The 20671-nt window shown below is 39.4% G+C and overlaps 1 protein-coding gene across 5 annotated transcripts in view; it reads left to right on the top strand.

Moving 5' to 3' along the window:
- Positions 1-20671, top strand: part of Hace1 (HECT domain and ankyrin repeat containing E3 ubiquitin protein ligase 1) — a 119788-nt gene that overhangs the window by 57503 nt on the left and 41614 nt on the right. For all 5 annotated transcript variants that reach the window (XM_034524205.2, XM_076916894.1, XM_076916896.1 and 2 more), the window contains 4 exons: positions 6377-6473; positions 6638-6739; positions 7663-7769; positions 10341-10491. In XM_034524205.2, coding sequence (XP_034380096.1) covers positions 6377-6473; positions 6638-6739; positions 7663-7769; positions 10341-10491 — 457 coding nt within the window. The remainder of the gene's footprint in view (positions 1-6376; positions 6474-6637; positions 6740-7662; positions 7770-10340; positions 10492-20671) is intronic.

Genomic DNA, 20671 nt, shown 5'->3' with positions numbered 1-20671 from the left:
GGGTTTATTTGGCCTACATATGCCCGGTCACACAGGACACTGAGGAACGCCAAGGCAGCAGTTCAAGACAGGAACCTGGAGGCGGGAACTGAAGCAGAGACTGTGGAGGCTTAGCCTGCTTTCTTTTGCCATCTATGGTCGCCACTCCAGGGGTGGCACTGATACAGTGAACTGCCCAGTTTAGTCTTTCCTATCAATCATTAATGTAAGAAAATGCCCTACAGACTTGCCTATAGGCTGTGTGATGGAGTCAGGTTTTTAATCAAGGCTTCTCTTCCTTGGTAACTCTAGCTTCTGTCAAGTTAAAACAAACAACCAAAAAACCTGGCTTTAACTTGCTTTTTAGAAACACAATTCTGATCAATTTAAAATTTCTTCACAGATTTTCTATGGTGGTCTCACAGTGTGGCCTCTGTGGTGTGTTGTACTCCTTACTTGCTGCTACTTACTTCTACTACTTATGTACTAGTTTGTCGTGTGTCTCAGCTTCAGGGAAAGTGGAATGAATGTTTGTTTTTACTGCTTTTTATCTAACATTCGTCCAGTATTTTGTACTTATATGTTCAAGTGAGTGCTTTAAGCGAGTGAATCACTATAGTTACATACAAAACAATGACATTTAAAATATTTAATATAATGTATTTTATGCAGAACTGGACTATTCCTGTAGCTTGTCTGAACACAAGACTATGATTAAGAGATTGTTTTAAAAGTATTTACTTTTTGTTCCATATTTATACCAAAGAGTTTTTTAAAACTCAGCTGTGTGCCTGTGTATGCGGTACTAGGAATTAAACACGGGGACATTGTGCTATGCTAAGCTGTTCTTAATTTTTATGTTAAAGACAGTGTTGTTCTAGTCCGGTCTGGCTTATCACTACATGGACAAGGCTGGCCTAGAACTCATGACAGTCCTTTCTCCTCAGCTAAATGCTCAGCATGGGCATGACCACTGAGCTGGCTGTTAAGTTTTACTTTAGCAAGCATTGGATCTTTTTGAGAAAAGGTAGTAAGAAGTGAAACAAACAAACAAATTTCTCATTGTAGGAGAATGATATATGGGGCACTGTTCATTTTATTTTTAAACTGTGTCTTAATTTGTGTGGTGGCACCTGATTGTGTGTGTGTGAGCTACCGCATGCACATAAAGGCCAGAGAAGAACATTAAGTGTTAAGTAAGCCCCCGTGATCCTCCTGTCTCTGCTCCTCCAACAGTGCTGGGGTTAGAGGTGTGTGTGCCTGGCTATTTATATAGGTGCTGGGGATTTCAAATCAGTTCCTCATGCTTGCCCAGTACACTCTTAACACACTGAGCCTTCTCTGCAGCCCTCAAGGCATGGGTTTAATTATACTATGGTTTCTAGATTCTCAGGTATTTTCTCTGTTTACAGATAACTTTTATTAGGTAAAGTAAGATAAATTGAACATATATAGGTAACTTGTCGGTGGAGTTTTAGAGGTTTTGTACTGTTACAAAAATACAAGCTTCAGAGCATAGATTGGAACTCCTGCCAAGCAATTCTTTTCACTTAGAAAACTTAGAACAATATGTAAGGAAAATAACCCATAAATTTAAATATACAAATTAGTAAACTATTCTGTTCATAATCAATTAAAAATGTTACAGCATTGGCTCCCACTATTATATGCACTAGTGGAAGTTCTTAGACATTTAAGGCTGAAGGAGCCCAGCGTTAGAAAGCTGAGTGGAAGAAACAGTTCTGTTTTCATAAACTACATTATGACCTTGGAAAGAGTGTTATACAAGTCTTTCTAGGGAGAGGAGGAGTCTTCTTTAAGTGTGGCCCCTGCTGGGGTGACCACACTCTACGGGATGCCCCACACGAGAGTATGTGGTTGGCACAAACTGGACTCAGTGGGTTACTGAGAAAAAAAGGACATGGAAGGATGGAGGAGGATCTGGGAGGACTTAGGAGGAGGAATGGTAGGATGAGTGTGAAATTATCAAGGTTAATAAACGTATTATATATAATTAGCCTTAATTTTTATAAAGAATAATTATTCAGTAAACTTCTGTAGTTACTTAGTTTAAAAAAAATATTAGTGCTAAATAATGCTCTAATACAGTCAGTTGTTTGAAACATTGGTCTATGAGGGGTAACCCAAAATACACTGCAGTGTTTCCCATTGAGTATATTTGTACTCCATTTGTGTCTTAGATACAAGGCGGCGTATAGCATAGCATCCTTTATGTTTCTCTTTATTTTAGTGCATTTAATTATAAAGCTGAGAAAGGATATAGCTATAAATCTGCCTATTAAAAACAGTTGGCAATTAAAATAAATTCTTAGCCAGGTGTGGTAGTGCTGGTTTTTAGTGTAAGTACACAGGCAGAATATAACTGTTTTTAGTATCAGTAGAATTGATACTGGTTAGTATCACCTAGTATTTAGTTGCTGATAAGAGACAGGCAGATCTCTTTGTAGTCAAGGCTATTCTGGTCTACCAAACAAGTTCCAAGCCATCCAGGGTTACATAGTGAGATTCTATCTCAAAAATCAAACAAACAAAAAATAATTTTTTCTGCAGTTCTTTATTGTCTGTCATAGGATAGTGGTAGACTATTACAGCTTTATAGATGTGGCATTTGGAATACTAATTGTGCTCTTCACATAAATAATTGCTTCTTGTTTTTAATCCATTTTTGAAATGAAGTATCACTTCATTGTAAGTGTGATTTTTCTTTTTTCAGGTAGTTTTAGAAATACAGCTTTCTCAAAATGTAGTGACATTTCTTTTTATTCATGTGAATTATTCTTTTTAAAGACTTATTTTTATTACTTTTTTTACAATAAGATTTAAAAATGTTTATGTATGTGTTTTGTCTGCTTGTATGACTTTGTATCATTTGAGTGCCTGGTGCCCACGGCATTCAGAAGTGGGCATTAGATCCTCTGGAACTGCAGTAACAAATGACTGTGAGCTACCGTGTGGGTGCTCGGCACTGAACCCTGATCTTCTGCAAGAGTAGCAAGTGTTCCTCATTGCTGAGCCATCTCTCCAGCCCCAAGATTTATTTTACATATATGTATGTGTCTGTATATAGGCGTATGTACCGAAGTGCTGGTGTCCACAGGTGACATTGGATCCCTCCGTGCAGGAGTACAGGTGTTTGTGAGCCACTTGACATGGGTTTGCTGGGAACTGAGCTCAGATACACTTAGCCACTAAGCTGCCTCTCTAGCCATCTTGGTAATTATTTGTTTTACTATGTGTATGACAAAAATTTTTATATGGAGGCTTAAAAAACACCTGTGTAGTATTTATTTGTTGATCTCGAGCAACTACATTTACTCTTGAAACACTGGCTGCACCTTTTAAAAAGAAACGTTAGATAGATTAGATTAAGCACAGTTGATTTGCACAAAGAACACCACATAAACTAGATAGTGCTCAGAACCAGCAGGGATTCAGAGAGCTCTGTGCTACTAGTATCTGAACATGAGCTCTGAGGCGCGTGGATGGTGTGGAGTGATGACAGCCATGGAATTGGCTTATTTGTACCTGATTTGATGTGTTGGCTGAAACCTAATCTGTGAACACAAAGGTAAAACACTCAGTGTGTCCTACTCACCATACAGACCGGTCCTGTCACTCAGAGATGCGAGGCGTTTCCTCACGTCAGGGAGCAGCAGTTGATTATGCAGTGACCATCAGTTGAACCTCTTCTGAGTCAGTTGTTATTCCATCTACTGGGTGATAGTGTCTGATCCCCAAAGCTGTGGGCTCAGTCCTGATAGATTGCTCTGCATCCTGGGTGCTTGGAGCAGGTCTTCTCTGCAGTTTCTCACCGGGCTGCCAGCTGGGCCTTCTAGGACTCCCTCCTTGGGTTGGAATAATTTGCCAGAGTGGCTCTTAGATCTCCAGGAAACTATGCTTGTGTTACTAGATTATGACAGATACTTTAAGGGACATAAATAAGCACCAGACACAGAGACCCATAGAGCAAGGTCTAGAAGGCTCTCAAGTGTAGCTTCATTTCTTGTAGATAGTGCAGTGAGATGCACTATCCTCAGGGCAGGTGGATAGCTTCTTAGTCACCTTCTTGTAAGGCTTTCTCTTCTCAGCCAACCAGGAGTTCTCCAGTCCTGATCTTTTTTTTTAATGGAAGCTTTGTTGCATTGGTGTGATTGAAACATGCACAATTGTGCAGAAATGTTACTGGACCAAAAGAGGTCTGACTTCATATGTTAGGACAGAGTGGCAAACCCAGCAGATGTTCTGTTCAGAGTCTTCATGGTCTTTGGGCAACATTCTTTTCTTTTAGGTACGAGGTAGGGCACTGTCTGAACTTCGGATCTTGTGATGGATCCTTAGACAAGGTAGGTCAGAAAAATGTCAGAATAGTATATTTTTACTTTCTCTGGCTCAACTAGGTTAGTTTGCCTTGGCGAAACAAGGAGCTGCTCAGTGAGGGACAGGATAGTAATGGAGAGGTTTTGGTCCTAACAGTCTAACAAAAATTGTCTTTTACTTGATTGTTCCAAAGCTACTTCAAGAACCAAGGCCAGAAGGCCAAATACTTTTAGCCTATCTCTCTAGTTACTTATGACAAGAAATTAATAAGTAAGAGCTAGAAAGTGGGTGAACACACACACACACACACACACACACACACACACACACACTGTCACATCTGAAGATTTGTTATGAACAACATTGGAGCTGAAGCACAGGGACATGTTTTAGGCTAATGGTTTCCTGTTTACTTAGCAACTCATGTAACATAACTGTCACAGTTACATCCCTGATGACAAAAGGACTAAGATAACCTTTGTCACCTATTAGATTCTAGGAAATTGTGTTAGGCTTCTACTTGTTATTTTCTTTATTCATCCATTTTGTAATGTTTATCAATTGTATAAAATATGATGTTAAAGCTTAGAGTATGATTTATAAAATGTGACGTGTATGTGTTATATGCCCACTACAATTCTCAGCGCTGTAGAATAAGTCTACTTTCTAGATATTGGCAGTTTAGGGGCTGGAGAGATGACACAGCTGTTAAGTGCACTTGTTATTGCAGAAGACCAGTGTTCAGTTCCCAGCATTTAAATGGGAACTGACAACCATCTATACCTCAGTTCTAAAGGATCTGACTCCTTCTTTTGACTTCCGAGGGCACCAGGCAAATGCATGGTGCACACATAGACATGTAGGGACAACATACATATAAAATAAATGTAAAAAATTGAAGTTGGCAACTTCAATGGAAAGACTGAAAATATGGGCATTAAGCAACTGTAAATGAGTTATTGAAATTGTTTTTATTTTATTTATTTATTTATTTATTTTTAAATTTTATTTATTTATTTATTTTATTTTATTTTTTACTCTAGATTGTTGACTTCTAGCAGAGGCCTCACTGTGTTCTGACATAAATTCAGTTTATCTTGGTGACTTTTCAGTTTTAGTTTTGGGCATGATAGGGAGCACCCAGCATAGGCTAGTATGAATTAACAATTGTTATAATAGCTGGGTAATACTTTGGCTGGTACACCAGCATAACTACACTGATGCCTGGTGAAGACTTCCAAGCTTTATGTATATCAGCAGTTGTGTGGCTGAGGTAGAATTGTCCTGAGTTTGGGCCAGCCTGAACTACACAGTGAGATTTCTTATTGAATATTAAAAATAATGCTAATTACTGTTGTTTTCAAGGACTGATCTACTAGTTGTTTGGTTTTTTTTTTGCTGGCAAAATTTGGCTACTACCAAAATTATTTATCTATCTATCTATCTATCTATCTATCTATCTATCTATCTATCTATCTATCTGTCTATTTATTTATTTAATGTGTATGTGTTTTGCCTGAGTATATGTCTGTACACCACTTGTGTGCTTGTTGCCTGCGGAGGACAGAAGAGGGTGTTACATCTCTTGGAACGTGAAATTGGAGTTACACCCAGTTGTGAGCATCCGTTTAGGTACTGGGAATTGATCCTTGGTTCCCTGGAAGAGCAGAGGTTCTCTTAACTTCTGAGCCATCTCTCCAACTCCCTAGATTATTATTCTTAAGTTAGTTCTGGCCAGTTGGTCTATATATCAAGGACAGTAATTACTGTTGTCATAAATTATCAACAGAATGATAAAACCTATTATAATTGTTCACTAAATTCATAGCAGGGCACTATGAATGTTTAATTCAAATTGGCTATAAATTATTGTTTTATACAGTGCCATTTGATTGAAATACAATCAGCTTGTTTTTAATTTGTTTACATTTCTGGGAAATCTGCATAGTCTTTATTGCTATGAAGTGATGTGTCTCTGTAGTGGATATTAGTGTTCTAATTTATAGAGGAAAGTTAAGTTAAAAGATTAAGTTTTTAATTTGGTTCTATTTCTGTACAGTCATGGTCAGAGAGATACTGCACAGATTCTTCTTTTACGAGGAGCCAAGTATTTACCAGATAAAAATGGAGTAACCCCTCTAGATCTGTGTGTACAGGTATGCTTTTAATATATTATCCCAAGTCCACTTATGATAGAAATTATAAATAATAAAATTATGTTTTTTGTAAACGAGAGTGTAAAGATGTTTAGTCTGTGAAAAGTATGATCTTTAAAAGTCTCTTTGTTTTTAAACCTGAATAACTGTAAATGTTGTTTCAGGGTGGATATGGACAGACTTGCGAAGTGTTAATTCAGTATCACCCGAGACTTTTCCAGACTGTTGTTCAAATGACACAGAATGAAGACCTTCGGGAAAACATGGTAGCATAAGCTTGCTAATAGCTTGTAAATGAGTAATAATTACAATTCTCTCATGTTTATTTTAGTAACTTGAATTGGTTGTGGATTATGTAACTATGAATTATAGTTAGCCCTTGATATATGGGGATTCTGCAGCCAAAAAAAATCAATTGTTGATCAAAATACTACAATTAAAAATGATCAGACTTTTTGTCATCATTCCCTAAAAAATACAGTATAGCAACTATTTACATAGCACTTATATTTTATTAGGCATGAGAAATTATGTGAAGATGATTTTAAGTTTATGAGAAGATACGCATTGAATATATTCAGTTCTTATAAAAATTTTGAGCATCTAGAGGTTTTGGGTACTTATGGACAAGTTAGAGTTACTAGGAATATTGTAGTGTAATTATACATAATAACATCTCATCTGATAGTGACACTCTGAATCATCAGAGTGACTCTTTGGTCTCTCCTTATGATAACTTCCTCATGGATAGAGGACAAGAACGTGAGGGAGGAATACTTTGTAATGTCACTGAGCTCTTTTTCCTGGTGTTTTGTGCTGCTAGGGTGTAAACCTGAGGCCTCATGCCTCCTGAGCTATATCTACAACTCCAAGCTCAGTATTTGTGATAGCGATAGTGTTGAAAAATTGTAGAGTTAGAAACCTTCATAAAGTTCAGAAGTTTAGAATTAAATTTTTACATGCATACTTGATTTCCTGTATGTATTTTTAAACTGGATAATTTTGAAGAAAGATTGTTTTTCATATTTTTGGCTCTTAAGTTTATATAAAGTATAATAATTATAAAGTTCTTGATTTTAGTTAACTGGCTTCAAGGCATTTATTAAACAAATACATGTGTATATATTGATAGAATTTAATGGGTTACTTACTATGTAGTCACTTTTGTTTTTAATTTATATAAAACCAGTTACGGCAAGTTCTGCAGCATTTGTCTCAGCAAAGTGAAAGCCAGTACCTAAAGATCCTGACAGGCCTTGCTGAAGTTGCTACAACAAATGGCCATAAGCTGCTTAGGTAAGCATTTCAGTGACTCAGTAGATAATAGTGTCCATGTAAGCATTCCAGTGAGTCAGCACACAGTAGTGTCTGTCCACTTGATCGCCTCAGTAATTAGCTATCTTTTGTCATTGATGAGCTGTTTAAAAATTTTGCTGACTTACCCTATTAGTTACTTTTCTAGAATGTGATAAAACACCATGTCTTTGGCAACTTAGAGAAGGATTTATTTGACTTAAGGTAATAGGAGGATAAGAGTCGATCCTGGCAGGGAAAATAAGGTAATTATTACTTAAGGTTAATAGGAGGATAAAAGTCCATCCTGGCAGGGAAGCTTGGCAGCAGGAGCAGAAGCTGAGGAGTCACACCTTGACTCAAAACAGGAAGCAGAGAGCAGGCTCTAAGTGGTGCATTTTTTTTTTTTCCCCAAGACAGAGTTTCTCTGTATAGCCCTGACTGTCCTGGAATTCACTCTGTAGACCAGGCTGGCCTTGAACTTAGAAATCTGCCTGCCTCTGCCTCCCAGGTGCTGGGATCAAAGGCGTGCGCCACCATTGCCCAGCTGGTGCATATTTTTAGACTCTCAAAGTCCCTGTCCAGGTCATTAGCATCCTTGAGTAACAATAAGGCTGCACCCCCGAGTTTCTCCAGAGTGCCTCCGGCTTCAGACCAAGCATGCAGATGCCCAGGCTGTAGGACCATCTCATTCAAACCACCACATTTACCATTTGTCGAAGAGCCCTGCCTGATCAGCGCATTCAAGAGACTTCATAAAGAAACCCAGAGCATATTAATGTGAATTGTAGCATATGTGTATGGAATTTTGTGAAATGATTACTTAAGATTAGTCCTAAAGTAAATGTGTGAAGTAGACACTGTTACCTTGGGTGTGGTCATACTTCCTTTCAGTCCAGGCAGTTGGGACCAAAAGTAGGAGGACTAGGAGTTCAAGGTTATCCTCAGCTACATAGGGAGTTTGTGGCCAACCAGGGCTACATGAGAAAGTAGTTCAGGAATCTGAATCTCTGATTTAGAGAATTGGGTAAATCCCCCACTGTTTAAATGTTCAGTATTCCTTCATGATCCATTATAAAGTTTTTTTTTTTTTATACTGCCTCTCCCCAGTTCAGTTTTTAATTCTTTTTAGAAGATTGTATGGTTTTGACAACCCATTGCTAGGTCTAAGGAGCTAGGCTTTATATTACTTACCTTTATGTATAGCTTCTATATATGCTATACTTCTTGCTTTATGATTAGCCACTCCTATTAGGAGAATAGGCAGCTATTACCCAGTACTTAATGTGTTACTGTTTCTTACGGATTTGGCCTCTTGTAATTTGAGTGCATTCTTCTTTGTATGACTTTTCACTAATTATTTCTACAGTGGCAGTTTGTGAGACCTTTCACTTTTGTAGTTCTACAGAACCTTTCTCTCTCTAACATATTCGGAGTATATAAGAAATATGAATAGAAAGCTACATTGTCAGACTTACTGTTATTCCCATGAAAGTCATTCTGCCCCAAAACTTGCCTTCTCTTTCTCGATAGGGTCTTGCTCAGGCTGGCTTTGAACTTGTTATCTTCACGATCCATGCTCTGATGTGGGAATTCATTTGTGAGCTACTTATTCTCGGCTACTTTCTGTGCTCCTGTGTTCTTTACTTGAAAGGTCTTCTGCTAATTCAGACCAGTGTCATCTTCTTACTTGTTTGTATTTCCTGATTTGCTTTTGATACTCTCTTTGGAAGCCCTTTTATATTCTTCTGTCTTTAAGACTCCTGGAGCTGAGGCTTCCATAATGTACTCCTTTTACTTTTCCTCACTCATTCCCAGGAGTTTCATGTATTTGATGAAACATAGACTTAGATAGGCTAATTAAATCATAGGAGGGAAGAAGTAGAGGGGGATGAGTGGGGGCTGGGTTTGATCACGATGCATTGTATGCATATATAATTTCTGAAAGCATATGCATAGTTTTTCCATTCAGCTCCTTTATAATATAATGGGGTATAATTTGTGACTTTAAAACTATACGTTAAAGAACCAACCAAACAACAAAAACCTCCATTGGCTATGGGCTTTGGAGTCATCCAGATTCAGTTGTAAGTTCAGACACTGTATACTAATTTTAAACAGTAGCTTTGACAGCCAGGGTAAACTGAGGCTGGGTGTATTGTTGGCAATTAAGGAAATTTATTTAGTTCCAAAAGTATATTTACTAATTACCAACAATACACCCAATACAAGTTTGTATCTCAAGATAATATTCTTGATAGTTTGTGCTATATTGGTGGTATATTTATTGGTTATGTTCTACGTGCTTACAAATTCTAAATTCATTGATTCATAATAAATACTATATTTAGTAGTACATATTAATATATTTAATGGTACATTTTAATATATACTAATAATATATTTTCTGCTCAACAATCTATTGTGTCTCCTAGAATGGTAAGAACTTATCTTACCACAGATAATTCATAAGACGATTGGTTAGAGGACTAAATATGTTTTAAAATAAGTATTTGAAGATGAATTTGTTTGGGTCCACCTAATCTGTTGACGTGTTACGCTTTTCATTTTCAGTTTATCTAGCAATTACGATGCGCAGATGAAGAGCCTCTTGAGGATTGTGAGGATCTTCTGTCATGTCTTTCGGATCGGCCCCTCGTCCCCCAGCAATGGGATCGATATGGGCTACAATGGGAATAAAACCCCAAGAAGCCAGGTGTTCAAGGTGAGAAACGTCGTTGTTAGGAGGTCGACGTAAGGGACATGACTGTGACACAGCACATGTTCACTAAAACCATGAGCAGGGTGTAAGCCTGCGTCGTAACTTGTTACGGATCTTCCCTTTCAGTTTTGTCGAATGAACAAGATTTAATTGGTAAGCTTGTCAAGTTTTTCTTACACATAAATTAATCTTATTGGTGTTTTTAAGGATAGAGATATTTAATATTAAAGTAATTGTACGGAATTACAGGTTTGCTTATTTATTTTATGTAGTATAAGATCTGCGTGCAGTGCAAGGATTTGACTTAAGTTAACCCTGGTTTACTTTTTACATTGAGACAGGATCTTATTAAGTTGGTCAGACTGACCTGTTCCTTGTTTGGTAGCTGAGGCAGGCCTTGAAGTTGCCATCATCCTGTCCCTCCTAAGTAGCTGCATTACAACTCTTAGCCACCAGGTCCAGCTCAAATGATAAATTTTTAATGCAAAATGTAAGCCATCATCTTAAAAATGTTTTACTAGAAGATTAAAATAGTCTCCTTTTGTTCATTTGTATTATATACGTGCTGTGTGTTTGTGTCTGTGTTATGTGTTTTAGAAGAAAAACTACTCTCACCTAATAGTTCTATTAACAATTCCTGGTATTATTTTAATGAAGAGTATTTGGGGCTTTTAAAAAATACTTTGCATTACTTTGGCTGCCTTTCTTAACATGCATCATTGTTATTACCCATATCAAATTATATGTTTATGAAGTAGCTATGTCTCTGTTGATATTAATTTTTTTGTTATATCTTTAATGTAAGGCCATGGTTTGATCTTCAACACAACAAAAAAAAAAAAAAAATCAAGCAGTAACAACAAAGAAGCATGACTGTGCATAGCAGATGTTCTACCTGTGGGTCACACTTTGAGCAGTTTAGTTTGTATTATCTTTAAGGATAATATGAGGTTTCTGTGTTTTAAAATTTACTTTTGAGATTCACAAAGACATTTCTTGCAACAATCTTTAGGTTATCTCTCCAAGTAAGGAATATATTTTTTATATAGTATCACTTGAAAAGATTTACTGTTTATAAAACTTGAATCTAAGTTAATGTTATATGCTAAATAATTCTGGTTATTATATCTAAATAATTCTATCTTACATGAAACTTTTGACCTACTTAACAGATAAATGGCTTTCAACCATTTTGATAGTATATTAAAAATTATTTGTGTATTACTGTTGTGAGTATGTGTGTATTTGAGTGCAGGTGTGTGTAGTTGGTTGTCCTCTCTCTGCCTTTCTGTAGGCCATGAGTATTGAACTCATGTAGCAGTTTACCTGCTGAGCCATTATGCTTGCCAACACTGTACTCTTTAATCTAAGAATAGGTGTGATAGCCCCTTAGAAAGGCACCTGTTTATCCACATTTCCTCCCCGCCCCCTTTTTGGAATCAGTACAGGAAAGATAATTTTTAGCTATATAATTTGTTTCTTTTTACTTCTGTTTTTCACTTTTTGTGCCACCTTCTGGAAGAAGAAAACCAAGCATTGTTTGGTTTCCTTAGTCCTGCTTTCCTTAGTTAGGATTGGCAGTTTACGACTCTTGTGGCATTTCCACCCAAGTGGCCAACCTGCTCTTTTGTCCGTGCTTTTCTCAGTGAGGTTTACTCCTCACGACATCGTATGATGTTCTTCTTAATGTATTTAATGTATTACTATGGCTTGGTTTACTATGTTAGGACAGACTCCCTGGATTTTACTTTCTACTTGGCTGTAATGATAAGTAGGAATTATAGTAGGTATAGGCAGTGGTCATTGTTCTTTGAAATTTGAGTCTGACTTGCTGATGTGCTCTGTGGAAACATATAACAGTTGGCTTATTGCTAGGCTTTTAGGCTTTTCTTTTCTTTCTTTCTTTTTCTTTTTCTTTTTCTTTTTTTTTTTTTTGAGACAGGGTTTCTCTGTGTAGCCCTGGCTGTCCTGGAACTCACTCTGTAGACCAGGCTGGCCTCGAACTCAGAAATCCGCCTGCCTCTGCCTCCCAAGTACTGGGATCAAAGGTGTGCGCCAGCACTGCCTGGTGCTAGTTTTCTATTTAATCAGTACAGGTTTAACTGTAGAAAAATATGTCAGAGATACTGTTTACTACTCTCTCCTGTTGTGTTTTTTCAGTGTTGAGACTTAAATATAAGTTCTCACATATGCTAGGTGACATGTTTTTTCTTTGTTTAATGAATTCCAGACTTTGTGTTTTGTCATATAGTTATGGGTTTTCTTTTTTGCTGTATTGGAAATGAACTCAGAACCTCATTTATTTTAGGCAGGTGCTCTGTTATTAAGCTGTATTCTGATCATTTAATAGCTTTTAATTAAAAAGTATTTATACCATGTTTTGATCATGTTGTCCCCCAACTCTTCCAAGATCCCGCACCACCCTGCCCACCAAGCTTTATGTTCATTGTGTCTTGTCTTTCCTCTCCCTTCTTACTTTTCTTCCTCTCTTTCTCAATCAAATGAAAATCAACAAGTCAATGAGAAAAAACATAATAAAACAAACAAAAAGTCACCCCCCTCCAAAAAAAATACAGAAACAAAAACCAAGATCCTTTTGTGTTGGCCAGCTACTCCTGGCACAGGGCCTGTCCAGTAGTGTGGTTGATACACCCAGTGCCATTCCATTGTAGAAAACTGATTCCCACTTCACAGCAAGTATCAGTTGTAAATCGCTTCTTGGTTAGGGGTGGAACTCCATGTTTAGTTCTCCCTCTCAGTGATAGGACCCTGTTGGCGTATCCCTGTGTAGGGCTTGTGTGTGCTCGTGTCTGTAAGTTCATGTGAGTATCAGTCCTGCTGTGTCTGAAAAGCAGTTTCCTTAGGTCATGAATCACCATTGGCTTTTAAAGTGTTCCTGCCTCCTCTTTTGGATAATTCCCTGAACCTTGACGGAGGGGTTTGTTGAAACATCTGTCTTAGTTAGGCTTCCCATTGCTGTGAACAGACACTATGAGCAAGACAACTCTTATCAGGGACATTTAGTTAGGCCTGCCTTACAGATTTAGATTCACTCCATTATCACCATGATCGGAAACTTGGCAGCCTGCAGGCAGACATGGTGCTGGAGAAGCTGAGAGTTCTACATGTTGATCTGAAAGCAGGAGAAGACTGGCATCTGCAGGCAGCAAGGAACATGAGCATAGGACCTCAAAGCCCACCCCACTGTGACACACTTTCTCCAACAAGGCCACAACATATGCCAACCACAACATCCAATTAAGACTGAGTGCTTCAAAGTCTCCTGCTCTGTGCATTGTCCAGTTTGAGTCTGTGTGCTAATTCCCATCTGTTGTGAGAAGTTTATTCTGATGAGGGTTGAGCACAGCGCTGAATCTATGGTATTACCTTTTAATTAATTAATTTTCTAGCTTAATTTTTCCTTTTATTGAAAATAGTTGTTTTTCCTTATATAATATATATGGATTGTGGTTTCACTACCTTCACTTCTAGCTTCTCTCAGCCTCTCCCTCCCCTTCCATTTAGGTCCACCCTCTTTTGTCTCACTAGAAAACAAGCCTGTTTCTATGGAACAGTAATGCAGTAAAATAGGATAAAACAAAAACTAACATATCAGGGTAGGACAAAACAAAGAGACAAAATGAAACAAGCCCATGAAAGGTACAAGAAACAGAGCCCCCTTGTTTGTGTTTGCATTCAGGAATCCCCATGCAAGCACTAAAGTGAAAGCCCTAATGAATCTGCAGAGGACTTGATGCAGATGCATGCAGACCCTCATGCCGCCTCAGTCTCTGAGTTCACATGACCTTTGTTTACCTCAATTTAGAGAGTTTTCTTCCCTTATTCCATCTGCTCCAGCTCTTCACACTCTTTCTGCCTCTTCTTGCTGATCCCTGAGGGGAAGGATTTGATGGATGCATCTTGTTTAAGGGCTGAGTGATCCAAGAGCTCTCATTCTTTGCATAATATCTGCCTTGGGTTTCTAGATTTTTTTCCCTAAATGCAGCAGGAGGACACTTCTGTGATGATGGTTGAGCAAGGCACTGATGTGTGAGTGAAGGAGAATTTCTTCAGGAGTCACTAATTGCTATGTTTTTCTTTTCTTATTTTTGTTACATTTTCTTTTTTTTTTTCATAGTATTTTTTTATTAGATATTTTATTTACACTTCAGATGCCATCCCCTTTCCCCATTCCCCCGCCCCCTTAGAAAACTCCTATCCTATGCCCCCTTTTCCTTTTTGCATTTATACATTTTTTAAAAAAATAATGTTAATCATAAGTGTTATAAGTTTGGAATTGTTCAATCAGAGGTGTAACCCACTGACCAACCTAGATATAACAACTATCTTTGACTGGTGGAGATACATGAATATCTGCTTCCCTGTCTTCCCCCCTCTTTCTCTCTTTCATCACCTAGCTTCTCCTATCCTTCTTCTCCTCCTCTTATTACTCCTTTTCTTCCTCTCAGTACTCCTCCTACCTTAGCTCCTCCTACACATCACCCTTCCTGTTAAAATGAAACTTTTCTCTCAAAATACAATTAGAGCATAATTATGCCAATTTGTACCAGTGAGGTACAAGATAGTCCTAATACCCAGTCCATCATTTTGTTGACTAACCAGCACCTCTGTCATCTATCCTAACTAAAACATTTAGTTCTGAACCTAGCTTTAGGATGAATGTCAGCTGACGACCATCCACTCAAATCTTTTCTCTTACGGTAAATAGCTATAAGTTTTCAACCCCGTCAGAAATCCAGAATGACTGAGTTAACTATAATTGTGGGAAGCACAAAGCATAGCTTCTAAAACTTAGCCAATTTATAGAGACCTCTGAACACCTGAAAAGCCCCTATACTACCGAACGTTGGAGCATCAAATCTTCAGCCTTCTGGCCCAGAATCATCTGACAGACCTTGGTGATGCAGGATTATTAAGGACTGATTACTCTGTCTAGGCAGATATAATCAGTCGACTATTCTGCATGTGTGTCCTTTTCTGGACAGTAATTTGTCTGTAGATGGAGAGAGGCAATTCTTGCCTAGTGGCTGTCACCACACAACTGGAGTAACTCCACGGATGCTCAGTTTCTTCTTAGAATCCACGACAGGAAGCTGTCAGGAGCAGACAGGTCTCTAATCAACATGAACATTAATATATAAATATTTGTAGCATCAGTTCTATGGACTTCTGATGTTTTGAAAACCAACTATCCATGTAAGGTAACCTGGACTGTTTTCTGTTAACTCCTCTCAGCTATTTCTAAGTAAAATATGGAAAACACCCTAACAATACACTCAAAAATATGAATTTGCTATAGTCCCTTAACTCATAGGTTAACCGTCCCAAATCAGTTAAAAAAGTTAAAAAAGGGCTGGGTCTAGGCATTGTATTCCTAAATGTGTTATACAGGCACAATGCCCATGACTGTATCAATATTCATCCCATTTTTATATTAATAAGAGCCTCATACCAATGAAAACCTTAAATTTGAGATCAAAGTAAATTTTGTACCATTTAAGAAATTATAACTTCATCTTGATAATAATTATACAGATTTCTACCAATAGGTTATGGCTATGCAGTAAGTCCTAGCTAATCCCCCCTGTTCCAACAAAACCACTACTTGTCCCTAGAAAGACAGACCATTATTAATTACATTAGTCCCCAAGCTTAGGGAATAGGGGCGCTGACTCTTCTTTAACTTCTTCAAGCTGATTAAGGGTGTTGAGATTTTAGAAGAGGGGTTGGGGGGAAGAGTAAGTTGATAAGCCTCTGATGCTGTGTCTTCACTGAATCCAGATGGAATTCCAGGACATCAGAGGTTTGGGCAGGTCTGCTCAGTATGCTTGATGAGTAGATACACCAAGGCTGTGTATTCTGCAATATACAATTCTCAGAACAAGTTTTAGTATCAAGAAAAAAAAAAATTTCCCACCCCCAGGGGGCTGATATTTTTTTTTTTTAAAGATGTTGGTTCTGAAGACTTTTTTTTCCCGCTTGTTAAAATTGGTTGTAGTATTTACGTTTCAGATTTTATCCCCTTAGCCTACTTCCTCCCACCACCCAGAAACCTATCCCATCCCCCTCCTCATGCTTCTATGAGGCAGTGACCACACCTACCCCCCTCATTATCCCCTCCCCACCCTCACATTCCCCCCTCCCACTGTGTGTTCATTCATTCATTTTTCATTCATTTTTTTTATGGGACCAAGAAACTCCTCTCCCACCTATGTCCGACAGGGCCATCCTCCCCTACATATACCTCTGGAGTCTTGGGTCCCTCCCTCCCTATGTGTTCCCAGGCTGGTGGTTTAGACCCTGGGGGGCTCTGGTTGTTTGGTATTGTTGCTTTCCACCTGCGGTCAATAACCCTTTCTGCTCCTTCAGTCCTCTCACTAAGTTCTCCATTGGGAAACCCCTGATCATATCAGTGGTTAATTGTGAACATTGTCCTCTGAGTGTTTTAGTCTTTGGCTGACCTCTAAGGAGACAGCTATATCATGTTGCTCACATTATGCACTTCCAGCCATCCACAACAGTGTTTAGATTAGGTGGTTGTACACTGGGTGAATACCCAGGTGGAAAGGTCTCCTGATGGCCCCTCCTTCAGTTTCTGTTCCGTGTTTTGTTTCCCTATTTGCTCCCTTGAGCATTTTTGTTTCTCGTTCTAAGTAGAACTGAGGCATCCCCTCTTGGTCTTCCTTCTTCATGAGCTTCATGTGGTCTGTGGGTTGAGTCTTCGCTAATCCAAGCTTTTGGGCTAACATCCATGGAGATATGTTTGTGTAACTATCTTCTTTTGTGGTTTTTGGAAGATTACTTTCTTGCTTTTTCTAGGTTGTAGTTTCCCTCCTTGTGTTGGAGTTTTCCACCAATTATTCTTTGAAGTGCTGGATTTGTGTTGAGATACTGTGTAAATTTGGATTTGTCATGGAATATTTTGGTTTCTCCATCAATAATGATTGACAGTTTTGCTGGGCATAGTAGTCTGGGCTGGCATTTGTGTTCTCTTAGGGTCTGTATAATATCGGTCCAGGATCTTCTGGCTGTTATGGTCTCTGGTGAGAAGTCTGGTGTAATTCTTATAGGTCTGCCTTTATATGTTACTTTGCCTTTTTCCCTTACTGCTTTTAGTATTTTTTTCTTTGTTTTGTACATTTGATGTTTTGACTATTATATGGCGGGAGGTATTTCTTTTCTGGTCTAAACTATTTGGAGTTCTGTAAGTTTCTTGTATATTTATGGACATCTCTTTCTTTAGGTTAGGGAAGTTTTCCTCTATAATTTTGTTGAGGATATTTACTGGTCCTTTTAGTTGGGAGTCTTCCCCCTTTATACCTATTATCCTTAGGTTTGGCCTTCTCATTGTGTCTTGGATTTCTTGTATATTTTGGGTTAGTAGCTTTTTGTATTTTGCATTTTCTTTGACAGTTGTGTCAATGTTTTCCATGGTATCTTCTGCACATGAGATTCTCTCTTCCATCTCTTGTATTCTGTTGGTGATACTTGTGTCTATGACTCCTGAATTTTTTTTTAGGTTTTCTATCTCCAGGGTATTGTCCCTTTGTGATTTCTTTATTGTTTCTACTTCCATTTTTAGGTCCTGCATGGTTCTGTTTAATTCCTTTTCCCGTTTGGTTGCATTTTCTTGAAATTCCTTAAGGGATTTTTGTGTTTCCTCTTTGAGGGTTTCTATCTGTCTACCAGTGCTCTCCTTAAGTTCTTTGAGAGTGTTATTTATGTCTTTCTTCAAGCCCTCTATCATCATCATGAGAAGTGATTTTAATTCTGATTCCTGCTTTTCTGGTGTGATGGGGTGTTCAGGGCTTACTCTGATGGGGGAGCTGGGTTCTGATGATGCCATGTAACTTTGGTTTCTGTTGCTTACATTCTTGCTCTTGCCTTTTGCCATCTGGTTAACTCTAGTGCTGCCTGTACTTGCTATCTCTGACTGAAGCCTGTCTTTCTAGTTATCTAGCTTGTGTCTGATCTCCTAGGGGTCCATATGTCTCTGTGATCTTTTCCAGCTGCACTGATTACAGTGGTACCTCTAGGATGCCTCAGGATATGGTGCCTCCAAGGTAGTAGTCCAGCTAGGTGTCTGCTGTTCTGGGTGCAGTGTCTCTAGAATATCTCAGGATATGTTGTCTGAAGCTCTGAGTTCATTTGTTCCTCTGTGGATCTGGATTGAGTGGACCTTCCAGTATGTCTCATGTGGAATCCGGGGTCCACACAACAGCAGACCTGGCAGAGGTCTGATCTAGGCCTCAGATCTGAGAACTAGTTTCTAAGACACTGTCCAAGTTAGAGCGCCTGGGATCCCTGCTTCCTCTGGGTTCTTGGATGTTGGGGACAGAGCTGCCACCCAAGATCTGCTCAGTGCTCTGGCCCAGACCGGAAGGAACCAGTGTTCCGGGCCAGGAGTGACGTCCTGGGTCCTTTTGGTTCCCAGTTACTCCCTGTTTAGGGCGGGCCCTGCTGTCTGCTTACCTAAGATACTGCCTGAGTTTGAGTGCCTGGGATCCCTGCTTCCTCTGGGTTCTTGGATGTTGGGGGCAGAGCTGCCACCCAAGATCTGCTCAGTGCTCTGGCCCAGACTGCAAGGAACCAGTGTTCCAGGCTGGGAGTGACTTCCTGGGTCCTTTTGGTTCCCAGTTACTCCCTGCTTAGGGCGGGCCCTGCTGTCTGCTTACCTAGGATACTGCCTGAGTTCGAGTGCCTGGGATCCCTGCTTCCTCTGGGTTATTGGATGTTGGGGGCAGAGCTGCCACCCAAGATCTGCTCAGTGCTCTGGCCCAGACTGGAAGGAACCAGTGTTCGGGGCCAGGAGTGACTTCCTGGGTCCTTTTGGTTCCCAGTTACTCCCTGTTTAGGGTGGGCCCTGCTGTCTGCTTACCTAGGATACTGCCTGAGTTCGAGTGCCTGGGATCCCTGCTTCCTCTGGGTTCTTGGATGTTGGGGACAGAGCTGCCACCCAAGATCTGCTCAGTGCTCTGGCCCAGACTGGAAGGAACCAGTGTTCGGGGCCGGGAGTGACTTCCTGGGTCCTTTTGGTTCCCAGTTACTCCCTGCTTAGGGCGGGCCCTGCTGTCTGCTTACCTAGGATACTGCCTGAGTTTGAGTGCCTGGGATCCCTGCTTCCTCTGGGTTCTTGGATATTGGGGGCAGAGCTGCCACCCAAGATCTGCTCAGTGTTCTGGTCCAGACTGGAAGGCTACATTTTCTTTTTTTAAGGCCAGTTTTATTTAGTTTTACCCCAGGTCCCTGGGCTATTTAGTCTCAGGTTCTTGGTCACCCAAGCAGTGTTCTGTATGGGTTCCAGATTGTGGAGTGGGCCTTAAGTCAGATCAGTTGGTTACTTCCATGGGCTTTGTGCCACCATTGCTGTAGCATATCTTGCAGGCAGGTCACTATAATAGATGAGAGGATTTGCATCTTAGTTGATGTGAATATTTGCCTTTTTGGGTGAAGAGTACCTTTCTGTACCACTTAGGTGTGGCAGGTGCCTATTCTATGTAGGTACCAGCTCACCTTTTCCGTGTTTTGTAGGTGTTGTCTTCATCAATGAGTCTTGCTGTCAGTATGTGGAGAGCGAACTATAGTTTCAGCACCAGCCTGGTTTGTTTGAGGGATGGGGTCCTCTGGGACCTCTTTAGCTACCAACTCAATTAGATGTATCTCATTCTCAATATTGGAATTTTCATTTGGTGACAAGAGACAGCTAGTTGGGGCTTTGACTCCCCTGTGATTTGGCAGTTTTATTTAGATCTCTATCATATATGCATGTATTTTAGGAAGAGCCTACTGTGTTAGGTTTCTGTAGTGCTCTTCAAATGTCACTTAAGTTTAGCTGTCCCCTTATTCCCTCCCTCATCCCCCATTTCCTCTCCTTTTTTACTCTATCCTCCTATACCATTCTCTCTCCCTTCATCCTTCCATAACTGTCTATTCTATTTCCCTTTGCTAGGGAGATAGATCTGTTCTTAGCCCTGGAGTCCCTTACTGTATGCCTACCCTCTGTTACTCTATGGATTGTAGCTTGGTTATTATCGACTTAACAGCCAGCATCCACACTTGATCTGGATTACTTCACTGAGGAGAATAGGTTTTAGTTTCATCTATTTACTTGCGAATTTTATGGCTTTTTAAATCACTGACTGAATGTAAATTATACCATTGT

This window comes from Arvicanthis niloticus, chromosome 20 (assembly GCF_011762505.2).
Source record: "Arvicanthis niloticus isolate mArvNil1 chromosome 20, mArvNil1.pat.X, whole genome shotgun sequence".
Classification (NCBI taxonomy): Eukaryota; Metazoa; Chordata; class Mammalia; order Rodentia; family Muridae; genus Arvicanthis; species Arvicanthis niloticus.
Note: the sequence above shows the minus strand (reverse complement) of the source record. Positions and strands in the feature narration are given on the sequence as shown.